Source organism: Dermacentor silvarum, chromosome 3 (genome assembly GCF_013339745.2).
Source record: "Dermacentor silvarum isolate Dsil-2018 chromosome 3, BIME_Dsil_1.4, whole genome shotgun sequence".
In the NCBI taxonomy this organism is placed as follows: Eukaryota; Metazoa; Arthropoda; class Arachnida; order Ixodida; family Ixodidae; genus Dermacentor; species Dermacentor silvarum.
Window position 1 is genome coordinate 158596779 of NC_051156.1, and position 24269 is coordinate 158621047.

Sequence of the window (24269 nt, forward strand, 5' to 3'; positions counted from 1 at the left end):
GAAGAAAGTAAGGGATATTCGAAATTATGTATACAACACAGCAACGCAAACCACCACTGGATTTCCCCTTTCTTTCTACTATACGGACGTGACCCATCTTCCACATTGAATACTATGCTCCCATACCGCCCGGATGCATCCGAATACCGCCCAGCCTCAGAACTCGAAAGAGTGCCGCCAACTAGCACGCTCATTTACATCCGTGACACAAGGTCTTCAAAAAGAGCGCCTTGACCCAGTTAAACCTGCCCCTACTTTCCCTGTTGGCTCGTTCGTGTGGCTTTCATTTCCATGCTCGACCCCTGGTCTCTCCCGGAAGTTTGCAGCGAAATATCATGGTCCCTACCCCATCGTTCAATAGACGCCGCCGGTACACACGTCATCGAGCCTGTGACACCTCCCACCGACAAACGCTGCCGTGGTCGTGAAACAGTCCACATGAGCCGCCTAAAGCCCTACTACGACCCTCTTATGCTTTCATTGTCTTGAGTCACCAGGATGGCTCCTCTTCGCCGCCGGGGCCAATAATGTAGTGGGTAAGAGAGCCCGGAACCATTGAGAGAAGACGACGAAGTCAGGCAGCCCGGAGAGCGCGAGACAGACACCGACGCTCTTGGGCCAAGGTTGTTGCGTAGCCCTAGCTGTTTGTAAATAAACCCCCTTATAGAAGCCACTTTAAAATAGATCAACAAAAGATTCTCGCAAGATAAGTAATACTTGCCTCTGTACTGATAGCGTCTAGTCGCTCCTTGTCGTAATGAAATATAAACTGCATCATCGCGGGCTTCAAGTAGTCCTCAATGAATGTGCCACAACGGTACACCTTCACGGGCAGAACCTTCGATCCCCATTCGTACTTGTTGGCGAATGCGAAGAACGGGCCAAGCGCAGGCTCGTCTTCGTCCATGAAAAGCGAAAGTTTCAGCAGGAACTTCATCATGGCGAGGTTCATCGACGCGTAGCCTCTGGAACAGGCGGTTGATAAAACATTGGTAAGGCAATTTCATTTTACGGGGAATACACAACTGGATATTACTGTCCCCGAAAAAGTTTCCGGGTATGCGAGCGCCACATAGAGCACTGCACGGGCCGATTTTTGCGGCCCGGGCCCGGCCCGGGCCCGTTTTTACATTGGGCGGCCCGCCCGAGCCCGATCAAAACGTTTATGGCAAGACCCGAGCCCGGCCCGGGCCCGGAAATAATCTACGGCCCGACCCGCCACCCCTTTACCTTAGGCCCGAGCCCGGCCCGAGCCTGGCTCGAAACCGGCCCGAACCCGAACCGAGACAGAAAAATACATGTTTTTCAGACTTGAGACGCCCGATAATAACTCCCTGCACGTTACATGCGCACCACCAGAAAGCCCGAGCCCGGCCCGGGCCCGCGTCAAAAAACCTGAGCCCGGCCCTGGCCCGGGTCAAAAAGCACACCCCATGCCCGAGCCCGGCCCGAGCCCGTGAAAAAACTGCTCTACCCGGCCCGGCCCGGCACACGGGCTGGGCCGGGCCCGGGCTTTCGGGTAAGCCCGAGCCCGTGCACTGCTCTAGCGCCGCCACAGCTGCCTATCTCCGCTTTGCTCTTGACGAGACATGGGCATTCCTGCGTGCCAGATTCCACTGCACTAGGTTTCGACTTGTTAATGTACGAAGGTTCCGAGTGGACTATACAGCCGCGGAGCGCCGGAGCATCTAACGCTTAACTCAATACGCTAGGAATGAGCTAGGAGTGAGTACTACATAACTAACGCAGAATGACCCGCACTCCAGATTCATAAAGTTTAGAGCGATATCTAACAATCTTCATCACTGCCAGGCTGAAGGCCAGGCTGCCAGGCCAGGCTACAGTCGGATACATCCGACTTGAAGTCATTTTTGTCCCGGATGGCTGCGCCCCATTGAGTTTGGTTAGCCCATGTGTCTGAGCGTCTGTGTGCCTGCCCGATGCATACGTGGAGCTCGGTGAGGACTCTATGCGAGTTGGGTGAACCTGAACAAGAACATTATTGGTCAAAAATTGGAGATAAATACTAACAAATTGGGACACGTTCGGGGACACGGCGCGAAGCACCGAAATGCGTCCGTCTGCTCCTCTTGGCATGAAAATGCTTATGCTTTGGCCACCAAAACACGCACATGTTGCTTTATCCTCTACCACAGAAATAAATTCGTAAGGACATCTCAATCCGCATGTGCGTCCACAAATTTCGTGCACATGTATTGCTCTGAGGGAAGAAGCTATAAGAAGATCGAGCTAAGAAATAGGAAGAGCTAGGATTAATAAGTTAAGATCATTGATTGTACCAGGAAAACCTTCGCCTTTACTTACCCAAAACATTGCGCAACAAATTCCGGCACGTGTGATAAAAAATTATAGAGCTCTTAAGCGGGATGTATCCAGACTGTTAGCACGTTCATTGCATTTCATTCATCGGTGGACCATTCAGCGGGATCAAAATTTATTTGCGTATGCTTAAATAAGCATCGATGGTTGCTTCGTAATATTTTTTTTTTCTTTCAGGGGCCGAATGGCAACTTCATTCTGGGCCACGAAACGCTTAATAAAAAGAGTGTGCTACTGAAACAAAATTGTTTTATGACCTTTCAATGCAAAAGTGATATATATATATATATATATATATATATATATATATATATATAGTAGTTCAGAGAGGACGAAGACGCTATTTTCTGGTAACCCCCCAAAAATATCGTCTTCATCTCTCTGCCACCGTAATTGACATCAGGGCAAGACTTAAGACATTACAGTGACGTTCACTTCACGAACGCGGACTACACGCAAACGTATGGACGCCACGAACGTGCACCGCGGCGTCGAAGCACCAACTATAGGAAGGGCGCAGACGAGGTCGTGGATGCTACATTAAAAAAAAATTAAATTACGGGGTTTTACGTGCCAAAACCACGATCTGATTATGAGGCACGCCGTAGTGGGGGACTCGGGAAAGTTGACCAGCTGGGGTTCTTTAACGTGCACCTAAGTACACGGGTGTTTTCGCATTTCGCCCCCATCGAGATGCGGCCGCCGGGGCCGGGATTCGATCCCGCGACCTCGTGCCTAGCAGCCCAACACCGTAGCCACTAAGCAACCACGGCGGGTGTGGACGCTACGTTGATGTCGACGGTGCGACGCCTTGTGATGGTGGAGTTTGCGCAACATCGGCAACAGCTTCGCTGTACATTCACTTTCAAAGGGTGGAATGGTGGTGGAAGTTTTATACAACGAAGCTGTTTATGGCTAGGGTTCCGTGGATTTTTCGTGTGTATAAGCAAAACCTCAGGTCCGGCGCGAACACGCTCGTGCCACTCCTCGCGCTTTCGTCGTCTGTGTGATGTCTGTGTGATGTCTGTGTCGTGTGCTGAACAGCTTTGCTGGTCATCTGCCTTCACAGAGTGGAATGGCTCATGAATTGTTTATTAACCGTTTCATGGCCCAGAATGCTTTCGCCGGTTGCTCCGAACAGCCACCGGCGTCATCCCACAAAACAAGTGTTCACTGCGTTTCAATACGCAAACCACATTGATCCTTGGGAAGCGTAGCTACTTCTCCAGTCGAGTTGAGTTGCTCAACTCGGTGGAGTTGAAGAACAACTTCGAGTCAAGGATCGTTTAAGAATACGGGGGTTACTAAGAGTAGAGAGCCCTTGACAAGACTTGCAATGCTACCGCCCAGTTTGTGCGTCATCTTCCCACTTACCCTGCGTCATAAGCTGCTATAGCAGCCGGCTGTCCTGGATGTCGGGCCATGATTTTTCCGGCGACGGTTACACCGTACGCTTGTTCGATGAGCTCCGGAAGCTTTAGCTGCAAGTCAAAGAGAAAAGAGCTGGATGGAAAAGAAGTAACAGAGGTAAGAGGGGGGGGGGGGGGGGTGTTAGTAGTTATTTGTGTCCAATTTTTCTTTTCTTCGATGCATTGCTTTCTATGCGACCAATTCTCAAGGAGTGCCAAGGCCTCAAGATCCGTGTTCGTTTTGTGTTTACGGGTGCCTATTTGTGCTATACCTTAGAAGCGCAACCATGCACATACATCCAGCATGCCTAGTGTGGTGACGCTTCGGGCATGAATCTGACACCAGTCGCTACTTCACGCAAATCAGCGGTCCGGGTCGCCTGACTTGGAAAACTATGTCACTGGGGGTCAGACAGCCCAGTGTCGTGGTCGCAGGCCACACCACGATTGTGTTGCCAAATACCAAGGCTCTCGATGGAATAATCTGGAAGATCAGGTTAATGGGCCCTTCTCTGCGTCGCGTTGCGACATGGCAGAGAAGCGTAGAGTTGAACAAACGAGTGACGTACTGCCGCTGCACACCAAACTGAATGCTGTGACGTAACTGCAAAATTTTCACATCATTACCAGTGACCCCAAAAACACGGTATACCACCGACTAACTTCGATTCCTAAGCTCACATATTCCTCCTATTACGGCTCTTCCGTCCCCTACCGCTTAATATAAAGTTTTGTTTTTCGATGCTTCTACGCATAAATAGGCTGTCCCACGTAACTTGAGCCAGACCTTAAAAATATGCAAATGCCACCTAGCTGCACAGAATTAAGGTAACATTGCCGTCACTTGGAGGTAAACAAGATTGTTTTTTTCATTCCACCTAATTACATCATTTGTCCTAATTATTCGACTTCTCAAATATTATAATTAAATGAAAGGTTTAAATGTGAAAATTATAGAGCAACATGAAAAACTCCCAATAAAGTTTTCTTTTGATCAATACGTGCTACATAAATGTTTTTCCAAGCGTGAAAGAAGCCCGCTAATGCACGCAAAGTGCCTCGAGCGGCCAGTCGCGCACGGCAAGAAACATGATATCTACAACAGCAATAATATCAGAGGAGATTGAGTATATACATTTCAAAGATAAAAGATCCAGGAATTGTGTCTGAAAAAATAAATTCTCAGTACAGTGGCGCTCATCGGATACAAAATTGAAACTAAGACCAGGAACTGCTTCATCACACGTGCCAAGCGGTGAAGCGGTAAAGCGTAGGTGACACCCGCATTTCGTGCACAACACGTTTTTTTTTTTTTTTTTTCAACCTTGCAGCCCTCGTAACACATTTTGCGGTTTCGACTTTTCGGCATCTTCGGAAGATGGTCCGATGAGAAGTCCAAGAAGCTTGAAGCGACTATATTCATTGACTTAGGTGTCTGGTATTGGTACTCCCACGTCGGCGTTGGTGTTGGTGCCTGGAGCATTCCAGCTCTCCCTTTGGTTAACTTTGTGTTCTCCTTGTGTTAACTTTGTGTTATTAAAGGGGCCTTGAACCGCCCCTCTGGCTTGGTGAATTAACATAGTCTACGGGTAGCATACGCGACTGAACATAGCCAAGTTCTGCTGTCGTACGCGGTCCGTGGAGCTTGCAAGCGGAGCGCGAAGTCACCTTTCTCTCAAACACTCTCGTTTCAAAAGACCCATGATCCTTGCTATTTTCTGTGTGCTTTATTTCGTAATAAAGCACACTCCAATACACGGCTGCTATTGGTCGCTGCGATCGGCTACACCACGGCCGCCGCAAGGTGCTGCCACGAGTCTCCTGGCTAAGCGCACTGCGGCTCGCTGAGGACAACCGCGTTTGGCTTACGTTTAGCGCTTCGTAGGCACCAAAATCGGAAGTCCAAAAGGAAACTTGAACTGCACGCCACGGTGACGTTTTTGAGGCACAAGTGTTGCGGCCCCGCCATCTTCGCCATAGCCTTCGCAGTGCAAGGCATTGAAGGAGGAAAGGGGAGCACAGTGGAGGCCGTATTTGATTGTCAATAACTCCACTTCTGCTGAACGCATTGAAGTACTTTTTGCGGCAAAGTGATTCTGAAATAGTCTATTTTCACTTCAAATGTCTTTCTCCTCTTCGATAAGAAGTGGTTCAGGACCCCTTTAAATTAAAGTACAACAGAGACACAGCCACAGCGAACGCGACGAGAGAACCGAACTCGAAGCACGCGAACGTCCTGGCCCAACAAGCACAGAGGAGCAACTGATGACGTAGCGCAGCGCGCGCCTTTACATGGGGGCTAGGGATCGAAGGAGGGCGAGGGGGGAGCGACGCCTAGTCCCATTGCGAGTGGCGTGCGAAGCGCAACGTAACGCGCTCCTCTGACGCTGACGTCAGAGCATGTAAGGAGCACGCGCCACAGCTGCGCGCGAGTAGATTGAGAGATTGTGGTTGTGAAGAGGAAGAGGCGCTATTTTCTGCAGCCCTGCACGCGAGCAAGCGCATGCGAAGGGAGCAGTGGAGAGAGGGTAGGGGAAGAGCAGTACGTGACGTGAGCCCTCCACTCCGCAAGACAGGGGTTCACTCTATGTGAGACAGACATTGTCCCCCCCCCCCCATCTTACTAGTAATTAGCCTGTTAATTACTATACCCCCGTTCTAAGTGTGACGTCACTGACGTCACTTCCGGTTGTGCATGACAACGCAAATTTGGGCTAAGTTGTATTATCGTAGCTGGTATCTAAACTGTAAGATTCCGTCATTTCCTATGCGGCAATTCGTGATTTCTAATTACTAAAGACGACAGTCTTTTTATCCTACCTAAACGCGAAAAACTTTGGCTGGCTGGCTGTCTGTCTGTCTGTCTATCACTCGAATCAACCGTCCTGCCAAAACCAACCAATCTACTAGCACTGGTGGGACGGGGTCATACACGTCAACATACGGCGCAAAGGAAACCTAAATATATGTACATAAACGTGATCCACAGCATTATATTAATTAAAAATGCTCATTAGACTAATGTTTGCGTAGTAAAGGAAAAAACGCGTTAGAAATGGTGTCGAAGAGACGCTACGCGGCAAAAAGCCGACTGAAGCCGCGGCTCTGTAGCCTTCTTTAAGTCAACAGTTATAAAATGTCCCAACAGAGGGCGCGAGAGCAGGGCGAGTATGGGAAATGTGAATTTAATTCAGCAAAACCTCCATTGCATCCATCGTGGGAGGAGTGAGAGTGGAGGGGAAGAGCGTGAGGATGAGGGGTGGGATAGAGCAGGGGCGGCAGAAGACTATCGTCTTTCGACGTCATTTGCAGCGAAGCAAGCAGAAATGCGGCCAATCTTTTTTGCTAATCATTCCTGTATTTAACTCAATTTGTACAAAGGCCCATTTACACTAGGCCGACACGACACCGATTTTGGTCTGCCGACTGTTGGTGACAGCATTTTACTTCCTTTAAGCCGTTGGTCACAGCTTGTTCCGTCCTGTAAACTGCTGCCTCCAACAGTCGGCAGACCGAAATCAGTGTCGTGTAGGCCTAGTGTGAATGAGTCTTGAGTAAACTTATCCTCTGATGTCATATCTATCATCAACATTAAGAAGAACCATCCATTTAGTACAGTTACAACAGCAGAGCTTTTTAAGCTCTTGGTTAGGCCGCGTAGTGCGAACAAAAACTATAGGTAGTATATATAGAAAGGGTCCAAGGGCAATGGCACATACTATACCCCTGTGAACTTGCGAAGCTGTTTAAGCTCGAGGATGGTCCGTCGAGTGTACGCCACTAAACCCCCGTCTGGCGATGACGTACCAATGCGTCACCTAGCAACGCTTCGCCCCAGCGACGCCGACCACGCAGAGCCTCGCCACAGCTGCGTAAGCCATGACGTCATCGTGCGGGCCGAATCACTTCGCCTTAGCTTTGCCGAGCCATAAGGCACCGCGCAGTGAGGAGTGGCTGCTGCTGTTGCGCAGACACAGAGCTAAGTCGTGACGTCACTGCGCCGGCCCACGAGATATACAGCTCCACGTGGCCACTGCGGCGTCGGCGGCGTCACCAACGCCCCATCGTTTCCGGGCAAAGCACATCGCCGCGAAGATAGGGCGGCCGAAGCAGAGCGTCACTCCCGAAGCAGAGGAAGCGCGGCGCGAAAGCCGCTGCGCCGCTACTCGAGAGCGAGTGAGACGACTTCGATCCGATCCCGAGTATCGCGCCGCCGAAGCGGCGGCGATTTGCAGAAGATCCGGAGTTACGCGCTCCAAAAACCGAGCAAAAGTGTTTGAGCGTCCAGATACTTTAATGACTGAGTGTTCATTGCTCCTTAAGGGGGCTGATTCCGGGTAGATCTTGCACAAAACGTGGCCGAGTCTGGAAGCATAACCTCGTAAAAACTTTGCCGAACCAAGATAAAGGTAGTTCTGGTTGCCAGCTTCGCCGTTTGTCCGGTCTTCGCACCACTATTGTGAAGCTGCCGCTATTTTTTATGTTTAATGATTTATTTGAATTTAGAAACATTTTAAAAAATTTTTCACAAACCGGGAGTCGCTGCTTAAGAAACAAAGAGTGTCACTCACTGCTCGTGCCGCTAATATACTTCACCAGTTTTATATGGAGCCGCTCTTTCCAGGACCCATCTCTCAGCGTAGCTTGGCCACTCCAGACTATGCATCCAATCATATATTTGTATTTTTAAGGCGAAAGCTTTACTAACCTAGTCGAGGCGAGTTTCGCCGTCGCCAGCATTTTGAACTTTATTTGAACGCTGCTGCGCCATAGCCTTGGCAACGTATCACGTGACTAGCGCGCCAAGCTCCGCGGCCGCCGCGTGCGCTAGCCGCCGCCACCGGCTTGGCGCATGCGCTCTCCGCGCGCCTGGCTAAGAGGAGCGCCGCGCTCGCCTAGTCAAAGCGAGCTTGGCCATGGACGATAATGAGGCATAATAATAAAGTATGAGAAGTCCAGAAGTCAAACGTGGCTGAGGTAGTCGGCACCTATGTTTTCGGCGCCCTTAATGTATTCAACCACGAAGTCGTATTCGGTTAGCAAGAGACTCCAGCGGAGCACTCGGCTAGTCATATATGTTTGGCAGAGTTTATGTAAGCGAGAGGCTGGTGGTCCGTTTGCAGCACGAAACGTTTGCCGAAGAGGTACGCATGAAACTTTTGAATAGCCCACACAAGTGCCAAGGCTTCTCTCTCGGTAGTTGAGTAGCACGTTTCCCGTACGAGGAGTTTGCGGCTGGCATAGGCTACTGGAAGTAGCACCCCGTCGTGATGCTGCAATAAGACGGCACCAATACTGGACGAAGATGCGTCCGTGCGTAATATGAAGGCCTTTTGTAAGTCCGGTGATCTTGAAACAGGACTAGACGATAGCAGGCGTCGCAACGTTTCAAAAGCTTGTTGCTGACATTCTTCCCACGTGACCCTGTCTTGACCTCGCTTCTTGGTTGTTTCCCGTTTGTGTAGACCAACAAAAGGTATTTATTTCTCTTGTTCGGTGTCCGTTTGAACAACAACTGCGGCGTGTTGCACAACATCAGCCGTGGACTCCCTTTCCTTGTATTTCTTTCGGAGGTTGATATGAAATAGGCTCATTCAACCTCCAAGGTCTACTAAATAGTCATATTCATTACGTTTTTCGACGACTGTGAAAGGCCCCTTCCATGTCAGAATCAGCTTGTTCCTATCTGATGGTAGGAGCAGCAATACATCGTCACCTGTCGATAGTTGCCGAACTCTTGTTTTTTTATCGTAATACTTCTTTTGTGTAACTTTAACCTTCTGTAGTTTTTCATGGTCTACCTTGCAGGTGCTTTGCCGGCGCTCCTGGAGCTCTACAACATATCCATAAGTTGTCTTAGCTTCCGCATCGACGTTTTCGCCTGTCCACAGTTCCTTCAGAACGGACATCGGTCCCCGGACGAATCGACCGTAAAGGAAGTCGAATGGCGAGAATCCAAGGCTTGCTTGAGGAACTTCACGGTATGCGAAAAGTAAGGGAGCCGGGTATCTATCCCATTGTTTAGGGCATTCTTGGCACATGTGGCGGACCATTTGTTTGATAGTTCCATTGAACCTTTCCACTAGTCCGTTTGCCATGGGATGATAGGGAGTTGTAGGAAGTTGACGAAATGAAAGTAGTCGCCAGAGTTCTTGCATAAGGTTGGATGTGAACGACTTTCCACGGTCGCTCACTATTTCTCGTGGGACTCCAACCCGGGAAAACATTTCTAACAGTGCTTCTGCTACCCACTCAGTCTCAAGTGCTCAGCAGTGCTACCGCGACCGGATAACTCGTAGCAAAGTCCACCATCGTTAGCACGTATCTGTTTCCCTTAGCTGAAGTTGGGGACAGGGGGCCAATAATGTCGACGGCGACCCGCTGAAATGGTGTGTCAATCATGGGCATATTCCCCAAAGAGATTCGACCAACGAGGTGTTTTGGTACTGTCCTTTGACATATGTCACACGACTTTACAAAACGTGTGACATCCGCCTGTACACCAGGCCAATAAAATTCTTCAAGGACACGGTTTGTAGTCCTTCTTTTCCCCTGATGATCAGACAGAAGACCTTCATGTGCCATTTTCATCACTGTGTCCCGGAGATCCTTGGGGACCACAAGTTGTTCCAAGTCTCACCATTCTACAGTGTGGTATGGCCGGAACAGAACATCACGTATTAACACAACCTCCGTAACTGCTGATTTCTTGGATGTGGTTTTCTTCCCCAACGCTGCGAAACAAGTTTATAGCTTGGGATCGGTGCTCTGTAATTTCCGCAGCTCTTTCGGGCTGATGTCCAATGGATTAATCCATGGAACTGACAATTATATTTGTTGCTTGTCTTCTCTTCCTACAGCTGCTGACACATTCTCTTTCCGTCCTCTATTCGGTGAAGTTATGCGTTCACTTTTGTTTTGACGGTTAACCTGATCCGTGCGGACCAGTGTGGACCGAGGTCGCTGCACCGCCATCGGGATATGGGGTGTATCTGAAATTACTCCGGTAACATTGCCTAGCACAACTTCATATAAAGGGTTCTCCATGCAAACAGCAAGAACTTGTCCCTTGAAAAACGGAGAATCAATACACACTTCTGCTTCCGGTAAACTCTTCGTAGACTGATCCAATAAGCGGATATTGCGGATGCTACCAGTTTGGGGTCGGGAATCAACGACCTTTTCACTACGACTGTATTGCATCCGGTATCCCGTAATATGGTAAGCTAATTTTCCTTCCAGGTAGCCCTTTGCTGTTGGCATCTGCTTCGACCCACCATCAGAAGTCGCATTGCTTTTTTTACAGTCGCAAATGTCATGACTCTGGGTTACCATTTTCTTTTTATGTCCAGGTTCCACTAACTCTTCATGCTGCGCTTTCTGGGATCCTAAGAGAGAGCATGATGCTTCCCTTCATTTTCCAAAGTCTGAGGGGCAACTATCGGATCTGTGTCCTGTCTTCTTGCACGTCCAGCACTGTGGCGGCTTCGGTGCTCGGGACTTGGTCCAGCAATCCGCAGCTCTGTGGCCCTGCCTGTTGCACAGAAAGCAAAGCAGTTTTCCTTTGCTTTCGTTTGTAGTGCCCACTTTACCAGCGACCATAGACTTCTCTTTTTCTTCTTTACCCTTAGCAAGATTCACGATTACCTGGGCTTCCAAGTACTGGTCTGCCGTCATTGCCAGCGTGTCCCGATTACGACATCCTCTTTCCTTCAGAAAGATAGCCAACTTCTCGTCGCACCGTCTTATAAACAGTTCGGACACCATCTTGTCTCGTAGAGCTTCATAAGTCTTCGACGTCTTCGCTAGCTCTTGCCAATGGTCGAAGTATCCCAAGACGCACCCTGCGAACGGTCGTCCTGTCTTTGTCCTGTATTTTCGGGCCGGGCATCCCGAAACTTCACGCGGTATCCCTCTTCTGTGTAACGGAACTGCTGTAAGAGCGTCTGCTTCAGCGTTGCGTAGTCCGTAGAGTCTTCAGCAGACATTCGTCCTACCACCGTTAATGCTTGTCCCGTGAGACACAAACTTAGCGACAAGGCCCACTTGTCTGTTGGCCAACCTTGGCTTGTGGCCACCCTCTCAAATCTCTATGTAGGCATCCAATTCATCTCTGCCCTCATTATACGGCGGAATCATCTTGTGCGGGCTGCGAAAACTCTGACCACCACCTGTGCCGTCGCCTACAGAACACATATTCGGACGCTGCGCCTCTGCAGCTCGACGTCACTCCTCAAGGAGGGCTCGTTCAGCCTCCATGCGAGCTAGCTCCCACTCATGATCTGCCTGTGCTGTTCTGCGCGCCTCTTCCCGTTCTTTCGCTCTTTGGTCCCTCATTTCCTTCTGCTCAGCACTCATCCATGCCTGTAACGTCTCTCCACTCAGCCCCATCTCCTTCCCTAGCTCCACTAGCGTTCTCTTCTCGTCCATTGTCGTCTATTGCACACAAACAACGTGAGGCTCTAAGATAAAAACAGAGCTTCGTCCTGTTCGTGGATGCCAGAAATTGTGATGATTATGGACGTTCGTCACTTGTTTGTGTGTCTTAAGACGAGAAAAGATGCACAAGAAACCCTAGTAGGCAAAAAAAAGTTTTTCTTTCAAACATACGATGGGCAAGGAAAGGAAATGAAAAGAAAACAAAACAATGTCATAGAGAAAGTTTAACGTGCACACTGATGTACGTGACGCTCAGTTCTACACCACCGTTCGGCGCGTCAAGAGTTCCGAAAAACCATCTCACGGTTTGGGTCGTGACGATCGACTCGCTTGCCGTTGCCGCGGTAGGGTCGCCGCGGCAACCGAATTTGATTTCAAACGGGTTTCACCGAGGCAGAGGTGGCATGGTTGATGTTGCTGGAACCGTCGCCCGCACACGGCTGCCCTACCGTGTGCGGCGCCTGGCTATGTTGAGGACACCACTGCAATGTCCGGCCGCAACTCACGAGGACCGCGACCCAGGGTCGACCCACGCGGACAGCTCCTCGGTAGGCCTCGACCAAGAACGGCCCTCAGCAACTGCGCCCTGGCAGGAGCCGCTCAGCATGCCTCGTCCTTGGTCCCGGAACAGGTCTCCGCATCTGGCCCGGGTAGTCACGCCTTGGTCACTCGGCCGCAGCAGGAAAAACGGCCCGAGCTCTTCTTCCCGAGCGTTGCACCCGATCTGCTGCCACCTTGGCTTCGCCGCTCGAGCTCCTCCGCACGTTCTCCACGTAGCGCTTCTTTTCCCCTTCGTTTTGTTCTTTTTTTCCTTCCAACTCCCATGCCACCTGCCCTCAGCTCTCCTTCACTTCGGTATGCACTTCCACTGAGTCCACAAGTCGCGGCGTACACGTAAAAAAATATATAAAAAAACATTGCGTCCTTTCCCCACACTGAGGAATGGCATTTCGTACTCATAGAATGACGCAGTCGACTCTATCGGCAACCGCGACAGGAAATCAGCATCGTTATGCCTTTTCCTCGACCTTAAATGACCGTCATGTCGAACTCTTGTAGCCTGAGGCTCAAGCGTGCTAGTCGCCCAGAAGGATCATTCATGTTTGTCAGCCAGCAAAGTGAATGATGATCACTGATAACATTGAAAGGGCGGTCGTGCAAATATGGGCGAAATTTCATAACCGCCCATATCACGGCAAGGCATTCCTTCTCAGCTGGCGAGTAATTTGCTTCTGTGCGCGAGAGCGTTCTGCTTGAATAGGCAATCACCCTTTCAGCGTCGTTTTGTAACTGCACGAAGACTGCTCCCAGGCCCACATTACTGGCATCAGTGTGAATCGTCGTAGGGGCTGCTTCGTCAAAGTAGGCAAGTATGGGGGGGGGGGGGGGGGGGCGGGGCGGGGGGGGGGGGGGATGTTGTAGCCGTTTCCTTAGCTCATTAAATGCTGTTTGCTGTGTGTCGCCCCACACAAATTCCATGTCGTCTCTCGTAAGGTGAGTTAATGGCGACGCAATGCATGCAAAATCTGCGATAAACCGACAATAATGCGCGTAGAGGCCCAGAAAGCGCCTGACCTCTTTCTTATTGGTCGGTAGGGGGAGCTCTTCAATGGCGACAATTTTTTCGGGGTTGGGCCGAACGCAAGCGTAACTCACGACGTGACCGAAAAACGGCAGTTCCTCAAAGCAAAAGTGACATTTCTCTGGCTTCAGCGTGAGGCCCGCGGACGGATGGCTTCCAGAACCAATTTTAGCCGTTGCAGGTGCTGGTCAAATGTCGCCGAAAACACATTGGCGTCATCAAGATAGACCAAGTCGTTTTCCACTTCAGCCCGAAAGCACAGTATCCATGAGCCTCTGAAAAATAGCGGGCGCAGAGCACGAACCGAAGGGCAAAACTTTAAATTGACACAGTCCATTTGGCGTCACAAAAGCTGGTTTCTCGTGGTATCTCAGGTCCACCTCGATTTGCCAATATCCATTTTTTAAGTCCATTGTGGAAAAGCAATAAGTGTCGAAGCCGGTCGAGGGAATCTATTTGTGTGAGTGCGTGGCAACCATTCTTTGACCCCTGATTTAGTCATACTAAGTCGTAGTATAGCGACTAGGTGATGCCGATCGTCGAGGAGGGGTTGATCGTGACTGGCGCCTCTGCGAAGATGGAGATCGGGTCATTGGCAGAGACTGTTCAAACGGTGGGAACTGCGTGTACGGCGACGGATGTTGACTGGCCAGATAATGCTGGATTTCTCTCGGGCGCTCTCCCTCACGTGGGCGACGATCGCCGGGGTGATATCCCTGGAGTCCTATTCTTCGGCAGTAGCATGCACGATACAAGTGGCCCGCTTCGCCACAGTGGAAGCAGTGTGGCTGATAGTCAGGTGTGTGCCACACGTCTGACTTTCGCGTATTGATTCGGGGGCTCATGGACTCGTACATATTTGTACATGAAGCTTGGACCTGGAAGTGGTACATCAGTTCTTCAGAAGAACGCGGGTTACGATGGTTCACGGGCTGCGCAGGTAGCCTCACTGCTTGCGCATAAGTCATCACGGGGGCGGCTTCACGTCTGGTTTGCACGAATGGCTGTACCGCCTGGCGGACTTCTTCGCGGACGATATCTGTGAGAGATGTTACGGTCGGCTGAAATCGCACTCTCTGTAGTCGATCGAGCTCCTCACGCACGACACTACGCACAAGTTCTCGAAGCGCATTGGTGTCACAGGGCAACGAGAGAGAAGATGCTGATCCCAGGCTGATTTGACGATTGTATACCGAGGAGCGTTGCTGAAGGGCTCGCTCCATTGTTGTCGCCTCACTGACGAACTCAGCTACTGTAGCTGGAGGCCTTCGCATCAGTCCAGCAAACAGCTGCTATTTGACTGCACGCATCAGCAGGCGGACCTTGTTCGCATCTGTCATGTCAGGGTCAGCACGCTTGAAAAGTCTCGACATGTCCTCTATGAACATGGCTACGCTTTCATTCGGCATTTGAACCCTACTCTGAAGGGCTTGCTCTGCTGGCTCTTTTCTTGCGGGACTGCTGTACGTATCGCGTATCTGCTGTTGAAATTCTTACTAGGTGGTGATCGATGGCCCGTGGTTAGCCAACTATGTTCGGGCAGAGTCCTCTAGGTCGAAGCACACGTTCCTTAGCTTTTTCAGTTAACCCCAATCATTAACCTCGGCCACACGATCGAAGTCATCGAGCCAGTCTTCCACGTCCTCAAAAGGCTCACCATGGAACGGCCGCGGCCAGCGTGGCGTGTGGAGAACCGGCGACGCAGGAAGCTGTCCCGTACCGTATGTCTCCTGTGTCCGGCTTGCAGTTGTGGTCGACATCCTCGGCAGATCTTGCAGGCCGTATTCCGGAGGCAATCTTTGAAGCCGTCAGCTTTTGCGTAGGTTGTCCGCTTCCAGTTCCTGGGGGTCAGAGTACATAGACGCGTACCCAGCACCTCCACCAGTATGTCACAGACAAAACCACAAAGGCTTCGGTACGAAGCTGTCCTGGCACCTTCGTCGTTGTCTTCTTCGGGGAGCGATCCAACATGTCTGGTATGTTGCACCGAATCGCCCCGAGCGGCTGTCATTTGTGTCAAGGTCGTAGCAATATAAACTGTGAATAGTCTTTAGTGTTCAATCCGTCGTTCGCGTAACAATATACGGGGTGTTCATTTTTAAGTTTTACGGAATTTTTAGAAATTGCCTGTGGCAGGGAGCATAATCCTTATCATTGGACTGGGTTATTCGAATAACCAGACATTAGTAGCACAAAAAATAACACCATAATGAACTAATTAAAAATCACTAAATAACTTCTTAGTTAATTACATTACGACACATATTGCAATTTACGAATTGTAGCGGGTGAGCTTGTCAGGCGCATCCACTTGGAATGAATTTCCAGAATGATACCAGTTCGGAGATATGCGCCATCAAACTCGCCGTAAGAAAGCCGTGTTGTTTCATTACTTTTTTACCAAAATGCTGTTTTATACATTGAAGCACAAAAGTAACTGGAACGCCCATGTATTTCGTCCCACACTTTAGGAAATAATATCTCGAAACTGGTGCCATCCTGGAAATTCATTTCAAGTGGATGTGTCTTGCAAACTCACCGGCTACAATTTGTAAATTGCAATATGTGTCGTAAACTAATCAACTAAGACGTCCCTTAGTCAATTTTTGTTCATTAGTTGAATATGTGTTTCGATTTCTCGTGATGCTAATGTCCGCCTCTTCGAATAACCCAGCTCAGCGATAAGAATTATGCTACCTGCCACAGGTGATTTTTAAAAATTCCGTAAAGCTTAATTTTGAACACCCGGTATATACAAACAAATCGTGTTCACATGTGGCGCGAGGAACGTAAGCTTGAGCGGCAAGCCCCACTCTCCCCGCCTGATGCATATAAAAAAATGATGATGCATGACGCCATGATGATATCGTGTTGTTCGTCATTTATCATTAATGTGATAACCCGAGGTGGAAGTGGCAATGGCGCCACGCGCAATACATTCCAAGTCTTCCGAACTTTGGAGCTGGCGGTGCTCCCGTGGGATACAGGATATACTGCAGTGCTCTTCGCAACGCGCATAAATCTGATCATGAATCCCGCATAGCTATAGACCAAGGCCTCTATTCACAGAATGCTCTCACGCTAGAATTGTTAGTAACAGAATGTTTCAGCCAATACAAATGCTGGGCATATTATAAGCCAAGGGAGCCGGTCCAATGACAAAGCGTACTTACAAACCAAAAGCTTCGTGAATTCGGCCCCCGACTATTGCGGCGCTTGCAAGGGGCAGCCATCTTGATCAGGGGACGGCGGGAACAGGCAAACAAGCGAAAGATATACAGTTCCAAATGTTCTTGGCGCATGCTAAGAACATACTGAGCATGCTGCGCAAAAAGCATGTGTGCTTGCAAGCACACGCCGAGTGGTATCCCTCTCGCTTGTTCGCCGGTTCCCGAAGCTCCAATAACAATATGGCTGCCCCTACAAGCGTTGAAAAACTTTAGTTTATAGTAAAGTGACGACGACGTTCGACAACTGCTCGACGCAAAAAGCGCGGCACGCGCTATAACGATAGGTGAAAATGCGGGTGACAGTGGTAACCGGCAAAAAGAGCAATACAACGCACGGGGGCAATATTACAATATTGACACGATATTGCGTGCATTTTCGCGTAAGCCTTACGTTAGTTGTCTTTACTCCGAGTACGACACTGCCTGGGTAGTCGGTCTGCAGGTCCTTGCCTTCCATAGCCTGCAAGTGAGCATCATATGGACACTGTGCAAATCCACACGTATACTGTAGTTACACATGCTCGCATGGCTTTCACAAAGTAAGGTATACAGAAAGAGCACTGAAACAAGAAATTCGATACTTCTTGGAACGACAGCTTTCATTGTCAGCGTCTCCCTGCTCTTGAAGTCATGTAGCTTCATGGCATCTTCTATACGAAAAGCTGTAACCACTTGCAAGACATTGGTTCACAGAAAGCAGCAATAGTCACCTCACCATATATTTACGTGAACCGAAACACGCATTCGCGGCACTCTATTAATACCATAGCGACAATAACAATTCACGTTGATATCGCTTGTAAGCAGTGTAACGTAGTGCAAGTAGACGATGCCAGCATATTACTATTAACAAGAACTAATTAACGTAACTGTCGACACTATGGTCTGCTTGACCGTTAAAGCCCGCTCTGGACCGAAAGACGATTTAAGTCAGCTTGTTAAATACCTCGTGTCAAGATACTAATTTGATATAAGCTGCCCACAGTGAGTCACGAAGGAGGTGGCTTTTGTGTTTGAATAAGTGTCGTTGTCCCTTCCTCTCAGCGGATATATATGAAGACTAGTCAGTGAACTGAAGCATAACTTCATCACTGTGGTAAACAAATTACTTGCCGAGCGTACCAGCTAGGGAGCCTACATGCGACGCTGCGTTGCATGTAGGCTCACTAGTACCAGCTATTGCAACTAGATAATTAAACTTGGAAACTTCCTCTTTAAACGCCTGCTAATAAGTCTACGAAAATCGTTTGGAAGATTTAGCGGGAGAAAATAAGGGGATATCGGATGTGCGGCAACGGGTGATGTGGGTACAAAGTCAAGTGTGGGAGTAAGAAAGGGGGTTTGGAAAAGTACAAAACAACAACAAAAGAGTCGAGCTATTTCTCATTAGTATCGGGTATTTCTTATCGGGTCTTTCTTATCGGGTCTTTAAAAAATTAGGCTAGAAAACTTTCTTTGCCCTCGGTGTTTAGGAAATGCCATAAAAAATTCTTGCATTTGTGCTAATTGGTATATCGATGCTCTCCTGCACTCGGCTTCTCCAAAAGTTCTGGTTGCGATTCCGCGCGCGGCGTCTTTCAAGGAGAATGGTCTTTATAAACCATGTAAATCAAAGCGTCTGTTGTCCTGACGAAATTAAGGGCAATTTGTTCGTAACGTACGCTCGGCACATCATGTGTTTGGTCAGCACTGATTAATGAGTAAAGCAAGGAAGACGATGTCCGCGTCTTCCGTGCTCAATACAGTGTAACTGGTCATCCGGATACGCTCTGCGAGTTCGGAGTTCGTATGTAGCACCTGTGATGCCGCCACAAGTTAGGCGTTGCCCACCCAGGCCACTCAGGATGACAAACATATTACGAGACGATACTGAAGAGACCAACTCCCACGAGGAAGACGAAGAGGTGCCTCTTGGTGCGAGGGAGTTTGTTCTTTGGTCTCTGGCGAGCCTGCCCTTCCAAATAGACTTTAAATGAGCTATATCTCTGCGCCTCTTCACACCTCACCGTCAAGCTCCGCAGCGCTTGCGACATTGAGCGCGCCACCATGCTTCTTGAAGAGAACCCATCAGCAACGGCTACAAATCGTGAGACTCGCCAAGTCATCAGGCACACACCTGTCGTCAGGAGTACGGCATTCATTCGGGTTGCGAAATGTGTCGGGAAAGGACTACCGGGGCCGAGGAAGAAGGCCACGAAAAACGTGGTGCATGCTGGTATGCGTCGACGAGCACACGGAGTTGAGACTCATGCATGTCCTAAAGTTTGTGTCGTACAATGGCCCAATTTATCGCCATCGTGGCCGGTGATTGATCGCTAGGCGTTGCGGAAAAAGGTGGCATACAGGCGGCCTCATGCCCACGGCGAACGATGCGTAATACGTTTTCACAAGTGGTTGGCTGAGTTTTCATCCTCACAAGTCAACGTCGCAGTCGTATTGGACAGACGCGCGATACGGTGCGTGATGCGGTGGCTCCTGACTATTTAAAATTAGCAGAATTATTTTATAAGTGCGTCAATAATCGAGACGTTCCTGAGAACAAGTTAAAAGCAGCGTCCGTCATTCCTTTCAGTATGCTAGCTGCTTGGTCTGTTTGAGACATTTTCTCGCCAGCCTTGCGGCAAAGATACAAGACGTCTCGTGTGTATGAAACACATGGCTCAATAGATGCCTCAAAATGCGTTCCAATAGCCTGTTTTCGCGGCAACCTTGAGCCCAAAGCAGTCTCTGTACAGGTGGCGTAGCTTTTATTTGAAAATGGCCCAGCTAGTTAACTCTCTTTCATGCGTTAGGAACCACATGCGTGTGGTACCGCTGAGCTGAATGGTGATGTTGGCGAGCATAGTCTTTGGCTCATACCTGTTATTAGCGCTGACGCGCGTTAGTTTCTTCGTCAACGTCGGCTGCGTCACGGCCACATAACACACCAAGATCACGAAGGTAGGCATGCCTGATGATTTGGGGAGTCTCACGAGTCGTGGCCGTTGCTGATGGGTTCTCTTCAGGCCCCCCGTAGCCAGGAATTTTTTTCGGCCTTGACTATTTGAGGAAAGCACCTATCATTAGTACTTAGTTTCGGTAAAAATCCTGTGTCCGTACTTGTCGACGAACCCTGTGCGCATTTTTCGGGGAATCTGCCACAAAGCTGTCTACCGCGGTACAAGGCTGGTACCGCGGCTAACCGGGGCGACGGTGGCTGAAGAAAGGGGGGGGGGGGGGGGGGGGGGGAGTGGTCGCAGTGGCGGCAAAGTCGGGAGCGCAGCGCAGCCGCCCCTCTCCGTTTATCGGGCCCCGACTGTGTGGGAAATGGGAATCTTCTGCTCTTTTGGTGTGGAATCCTCTGCTCTTTTGTGATGCTCCGGGTCGCTTGCGCAGCGGCCCGTTCGGCCGATGTACTCAGCGCCGTGGGACATGGGCACGGAAAGACCTGATCAGTCTTGCACATGGTGAGCAGCTGTTGAGAAGTTTCTCTGAGCAGTGGGGTGGCACGAGCCCTGCTGGGGAACGCCTCCATCCCCCCATCAAAATTTTGAGAGGGGGGGGGGGGGGGCGGGCCCCTAGGCGCCCCCCGCCCCCCGGCCACGGGCCTGGGTCTCTTCGAGAAGCATGGAGGCACGCTCAATGTGCCTCCACCTCCAAGCTCCACGGTGAGGTGTGAAGAAAGAGCTCATTTAACCCATATTTAAAAGAGCAGGCCCTCCAGAGGCAGAGGTGGAAGCTCCCTCGCGCCAAGAGGCACCTCTTCGGCTTCGTCGCAGCAGGTGATCTCTTCATTATTTGTCGATCGCCTCGCAATAGGTTTGTCATCCTGGGCGGCACTTGATATCCCCGGAACGTGCACCCCGAGGGGCAGGAACTGCCTAACGTCTTATTTCTGGGTGCTGTCCTCTAGCAACAGTGCCCACAGCCGGCCATTCGGCGTTTCCCGGACGTACGAGATTCCCCGGCGACACCTTTTCTGGCCCTGTCTCTCTACCGGTTTGTAACGTAGCGATGTCGCTGCCTGCGAGTCGTGCAAACGCCAGAAATTGACAGCTCTGCTTCCTGCTAGGCTCTTCCAGCCTCTTGATGTGCCCGTTGAGCCAGTTTTCCATGTTGGCCTGGCTCGGACTTTCTCGGACACCTGCCACTTATCTCAATGCTCGTAACAAATGGATTGCTGGTGCAAAAGAAAATATGTGCCTTTTGTCCGATGATTCGAGACTTTTACGTCGCGCTACGTTCTGTAACCTTTGCATATGACTCCTCGCTCCCTGAGATTGCTGGCTGCTATCCCTTTTGCCCTTTCCATTTAGCGATTCGTCTGTTTCTTTCTGTCCGTCCTGTCTCCTGTGCTGTTATTCGATTTGATTGTCCTGTTTGTTTCCTGCTTGGGCGAGAACCAGCCCCGTCTTTTGACACGCTTCGTCCAACCCCTGCAAAGATGTCCCCTCAATACGCTCGCGACGCCATTGCTGCAGCGGGAAAGGCACGTGAGATTGCCGGCCTTCGAATTTTCGCACCGCGGACATGCCAGAAGTGCCTGATATGACACCCACCACAGGGGTGCCCAATTCAGTGCGGGTGACCTCGTCCTCGGCAAGCCGCAAGCCTTCCTATTGTAATGTATATGTGTACCGGGTAGGGTGATTTATTTCATAAGAATCAGATTTTAAAGGTACAATTTACCAGATGCAATGACGGTTTTTTGACTATTCGTTCTTCCAGCACAGCGGACACTACATGCCCGAGGAGCCACCGCAGTCCATTTCCTAATTAGCCAAGAATAATCAAACTTTATAATTACTGGTTTAATGCCAAGCTTACAATGTCAGTACTGTAGGTGGACGCTGCAGGCAACAAAAGCAATTGTCGCCGCCACGTTTTCAAGGAGATGCACATGAAGTAGAGATCAGCACGATGATGATGATGATGATTTATTGGCATCCCCTTTGAAACGGGGTGGCGACAAATAGTCACCTAGCCTGCTTGATTTAATCAGGTATACTACACATGTTCTTTATCTCGCATTTTTGTATACCTTTTTCAAAAATTTAGCTTGTACCGCTGCCTATGATTTTAAGAGATCAGGTCGTATCCATCTTTTCCCTGCTTTTTTTCCACCAGTACTCTAATCGTCTCTTGCTGATCTCTACGGCTGATCTGTTTATGTTTCCTTCCACTTTAAACCCAAGCGCTTCTGAGAGTTGCACGTTACCTACAGTTCTCGATGGGTGGATCCCGTCGCATTCCATTAGGATGTGCTTAGTGGTCTCTGGATCTTTACTGCAGCATACACATGTCTCATCTAGTTCCGAATATTTCTTCCGATATGTTTTCGTCCTTAGGCAACCGGCTCGAGCCTCAAATAGCAAGGCACTGCCCTTTGTGTTATCGTACAGATTTTCCCTTCTAATTTCTTTCTTCTCATTCTTGTAAATCTCCATTGTCCTTTTCGTTTCCATTCTTTGCATCCAATTCACGGTCTCTACTTCTCTCACTTTCTTTCTGATGACCCCTGGTTGTCTATTTACAGTTTCGATTATCCTGTACTTGGTTGCCAACTTCCTTGACCTCTTCCTCCATTCTGTGTCCACGCTTTTCATGTAGTGATACTTGTGCACTTTAGCCGCCCATTTATTTTCATCCATGTTCCTGAGCCTTTCTTCAAAACTAATTTTGCTTTGTGCTTCTCTGACTTCAAAAGAGGCCCAACCCATGTCTCCATGCACTGCCTCATTTGTCGTATTACCGTGTGCTCCCAAAGCCAACCGGCCTACTGATCTTTGGTTAACTTCTAAACCCGCCAATATATCCGATTTTAAGCATATAATGGCATTTGCGAATGTTAGCGCTGGCACCATTACTCCTTTCCAGATTACACGCACCACCTCATACTTATTGTGGCCCCACAGTGCTCTGTGTTTCATTAATGCTGCATTCCGCTTCCCCTTTATTTTCAGATTATCTTGGTGGTTGCTTGAGTAATTCTTTCCTTCGTTTATGTGTACGCCGAGGTACTTATATTGCTTCACTATGGGTATTACTTGCTGTTGAATTGACACCACGAAGTTACTCGTGTGTTCATTAAAGATCATAATCCCCTGATTTCTCTGTGCTAAACTTAAGGCCTAGATTTGTCGCTGCGTTCCCACAGATATTCGCAAGTATCTGTAAATCTTTTTTATTGTCCGCTAGTAGCACAATGTCGTCTGCGTACATCAATCCAGGGACCTTCTGTTGCACCATTTGTCCATTACGCATGTAGGATAAATCAAAACCTAATTCGCTGTTTTCCAGTCGTCTTTCTATGCCCTTGACGTAAAGCGTGAACAACAATGGTGACAGAGGGCATCCTTGCTTCAATCCTTGGTGAATTCCCACCATTTCATTTCCCTTTCGGCCTTCCCATGCCACTTGTACTTGGTTGTCTCGATATATCTCCCTCAGCAGCTCCACGAAATCGTCATCTATGCCTTCGTATTGAAGAATATCCCACAACAATTCCCTGTCTACGTTGTCATAAGCTCCTTTAATATCTAGAAATGCTACCCATAAAGGTCTTTTCTGAGCTACTGAAATCTCTATGCACTGAGTTAGTACAAACAAATTGTCTTCTAAGCGTCTGCCTGGCCTGAACCCATTCTGTAGTTCCCCCAATACACCGTTTTCCTCCACCCACTTCGACAGTTCTAATTTTATGGCTGCACGTGCCGTGCAGAAAGCGCCCCCTTGGTTGAAAAATTCACCTCGGCGGTAGCAACGGCACTCCATCGGCGGTTTTACTGTGATAGCAATTATATGGAAACTCCAGGCGCATTTCTGTGGTCTCTGCCGTAGTAGGAGTCGCGTGAGGTCCCGTATAAAGTACAAGGGCGATAAAATCGACGCCACGTGCCGTATGATGTATGTGCGAGTGAAAGCGTGCGAGGGTGAGCCGGCGATCGCGGCTCGACCTGGGGCACGCAAGGGAGAGAAGCGGGAAGGAAGCGCTCCGTCTTCCAGTCGCGCGCAAAGCACCGGAGGGAGATAGGGAGTGGGGACGCATTCTATATACTCCGGGCGGCCCGAGCAGCTGCGCGCGCCCGGCGGGGCCGCAAGGCTTTCCCAGAATCCAGGGAGGGGGGGGGGGGGGGGGGGGTTCGACGCTGCGGCCGTCCAGGCCCGCTGTACTTTGCAAGCCATATGCGGCGGGGACAGGGTCCGCACTCCGCTGAGTTCGCGTTGATGCGAGAGCCATGAACGAAGGTCAATTCGCTCGCTGCTGCTGCCACGCTTAAAGCGTTTTGA

At 49.7% G+C, this 24269-nt stretch overlaps 1 protein-coding gene across 1 annotated transcript in view; it reads right to left on the minus strand.

The window, feature by feature from the left end:
- Positions 1-663: 663 nt before the first annotated feature.
- Positions 664-24269, minus strand: part of LOC119444946 (uncharacterized) — a 69139-nt gene continuing 45533 nt past the window's right edge. Inside the window, exons 9-11 of the mRNA XM_037709284.2 lie at positions 17392-17460; positions 3715-3821; positions 664-965 (exon numbers count right to left, since the gene is read on the minus strand). Coding sequence (XP_037565212.2) covers positions 686-965; positions 3715-3821; positions 17392-17460 — 456 coding nt within the window. The 3' untranslated portion in view covers positions 664-685. The remainder of the gene's footprint in view (positions 966-3714; positions 3822-17391; positions 17461-24269) is intronic.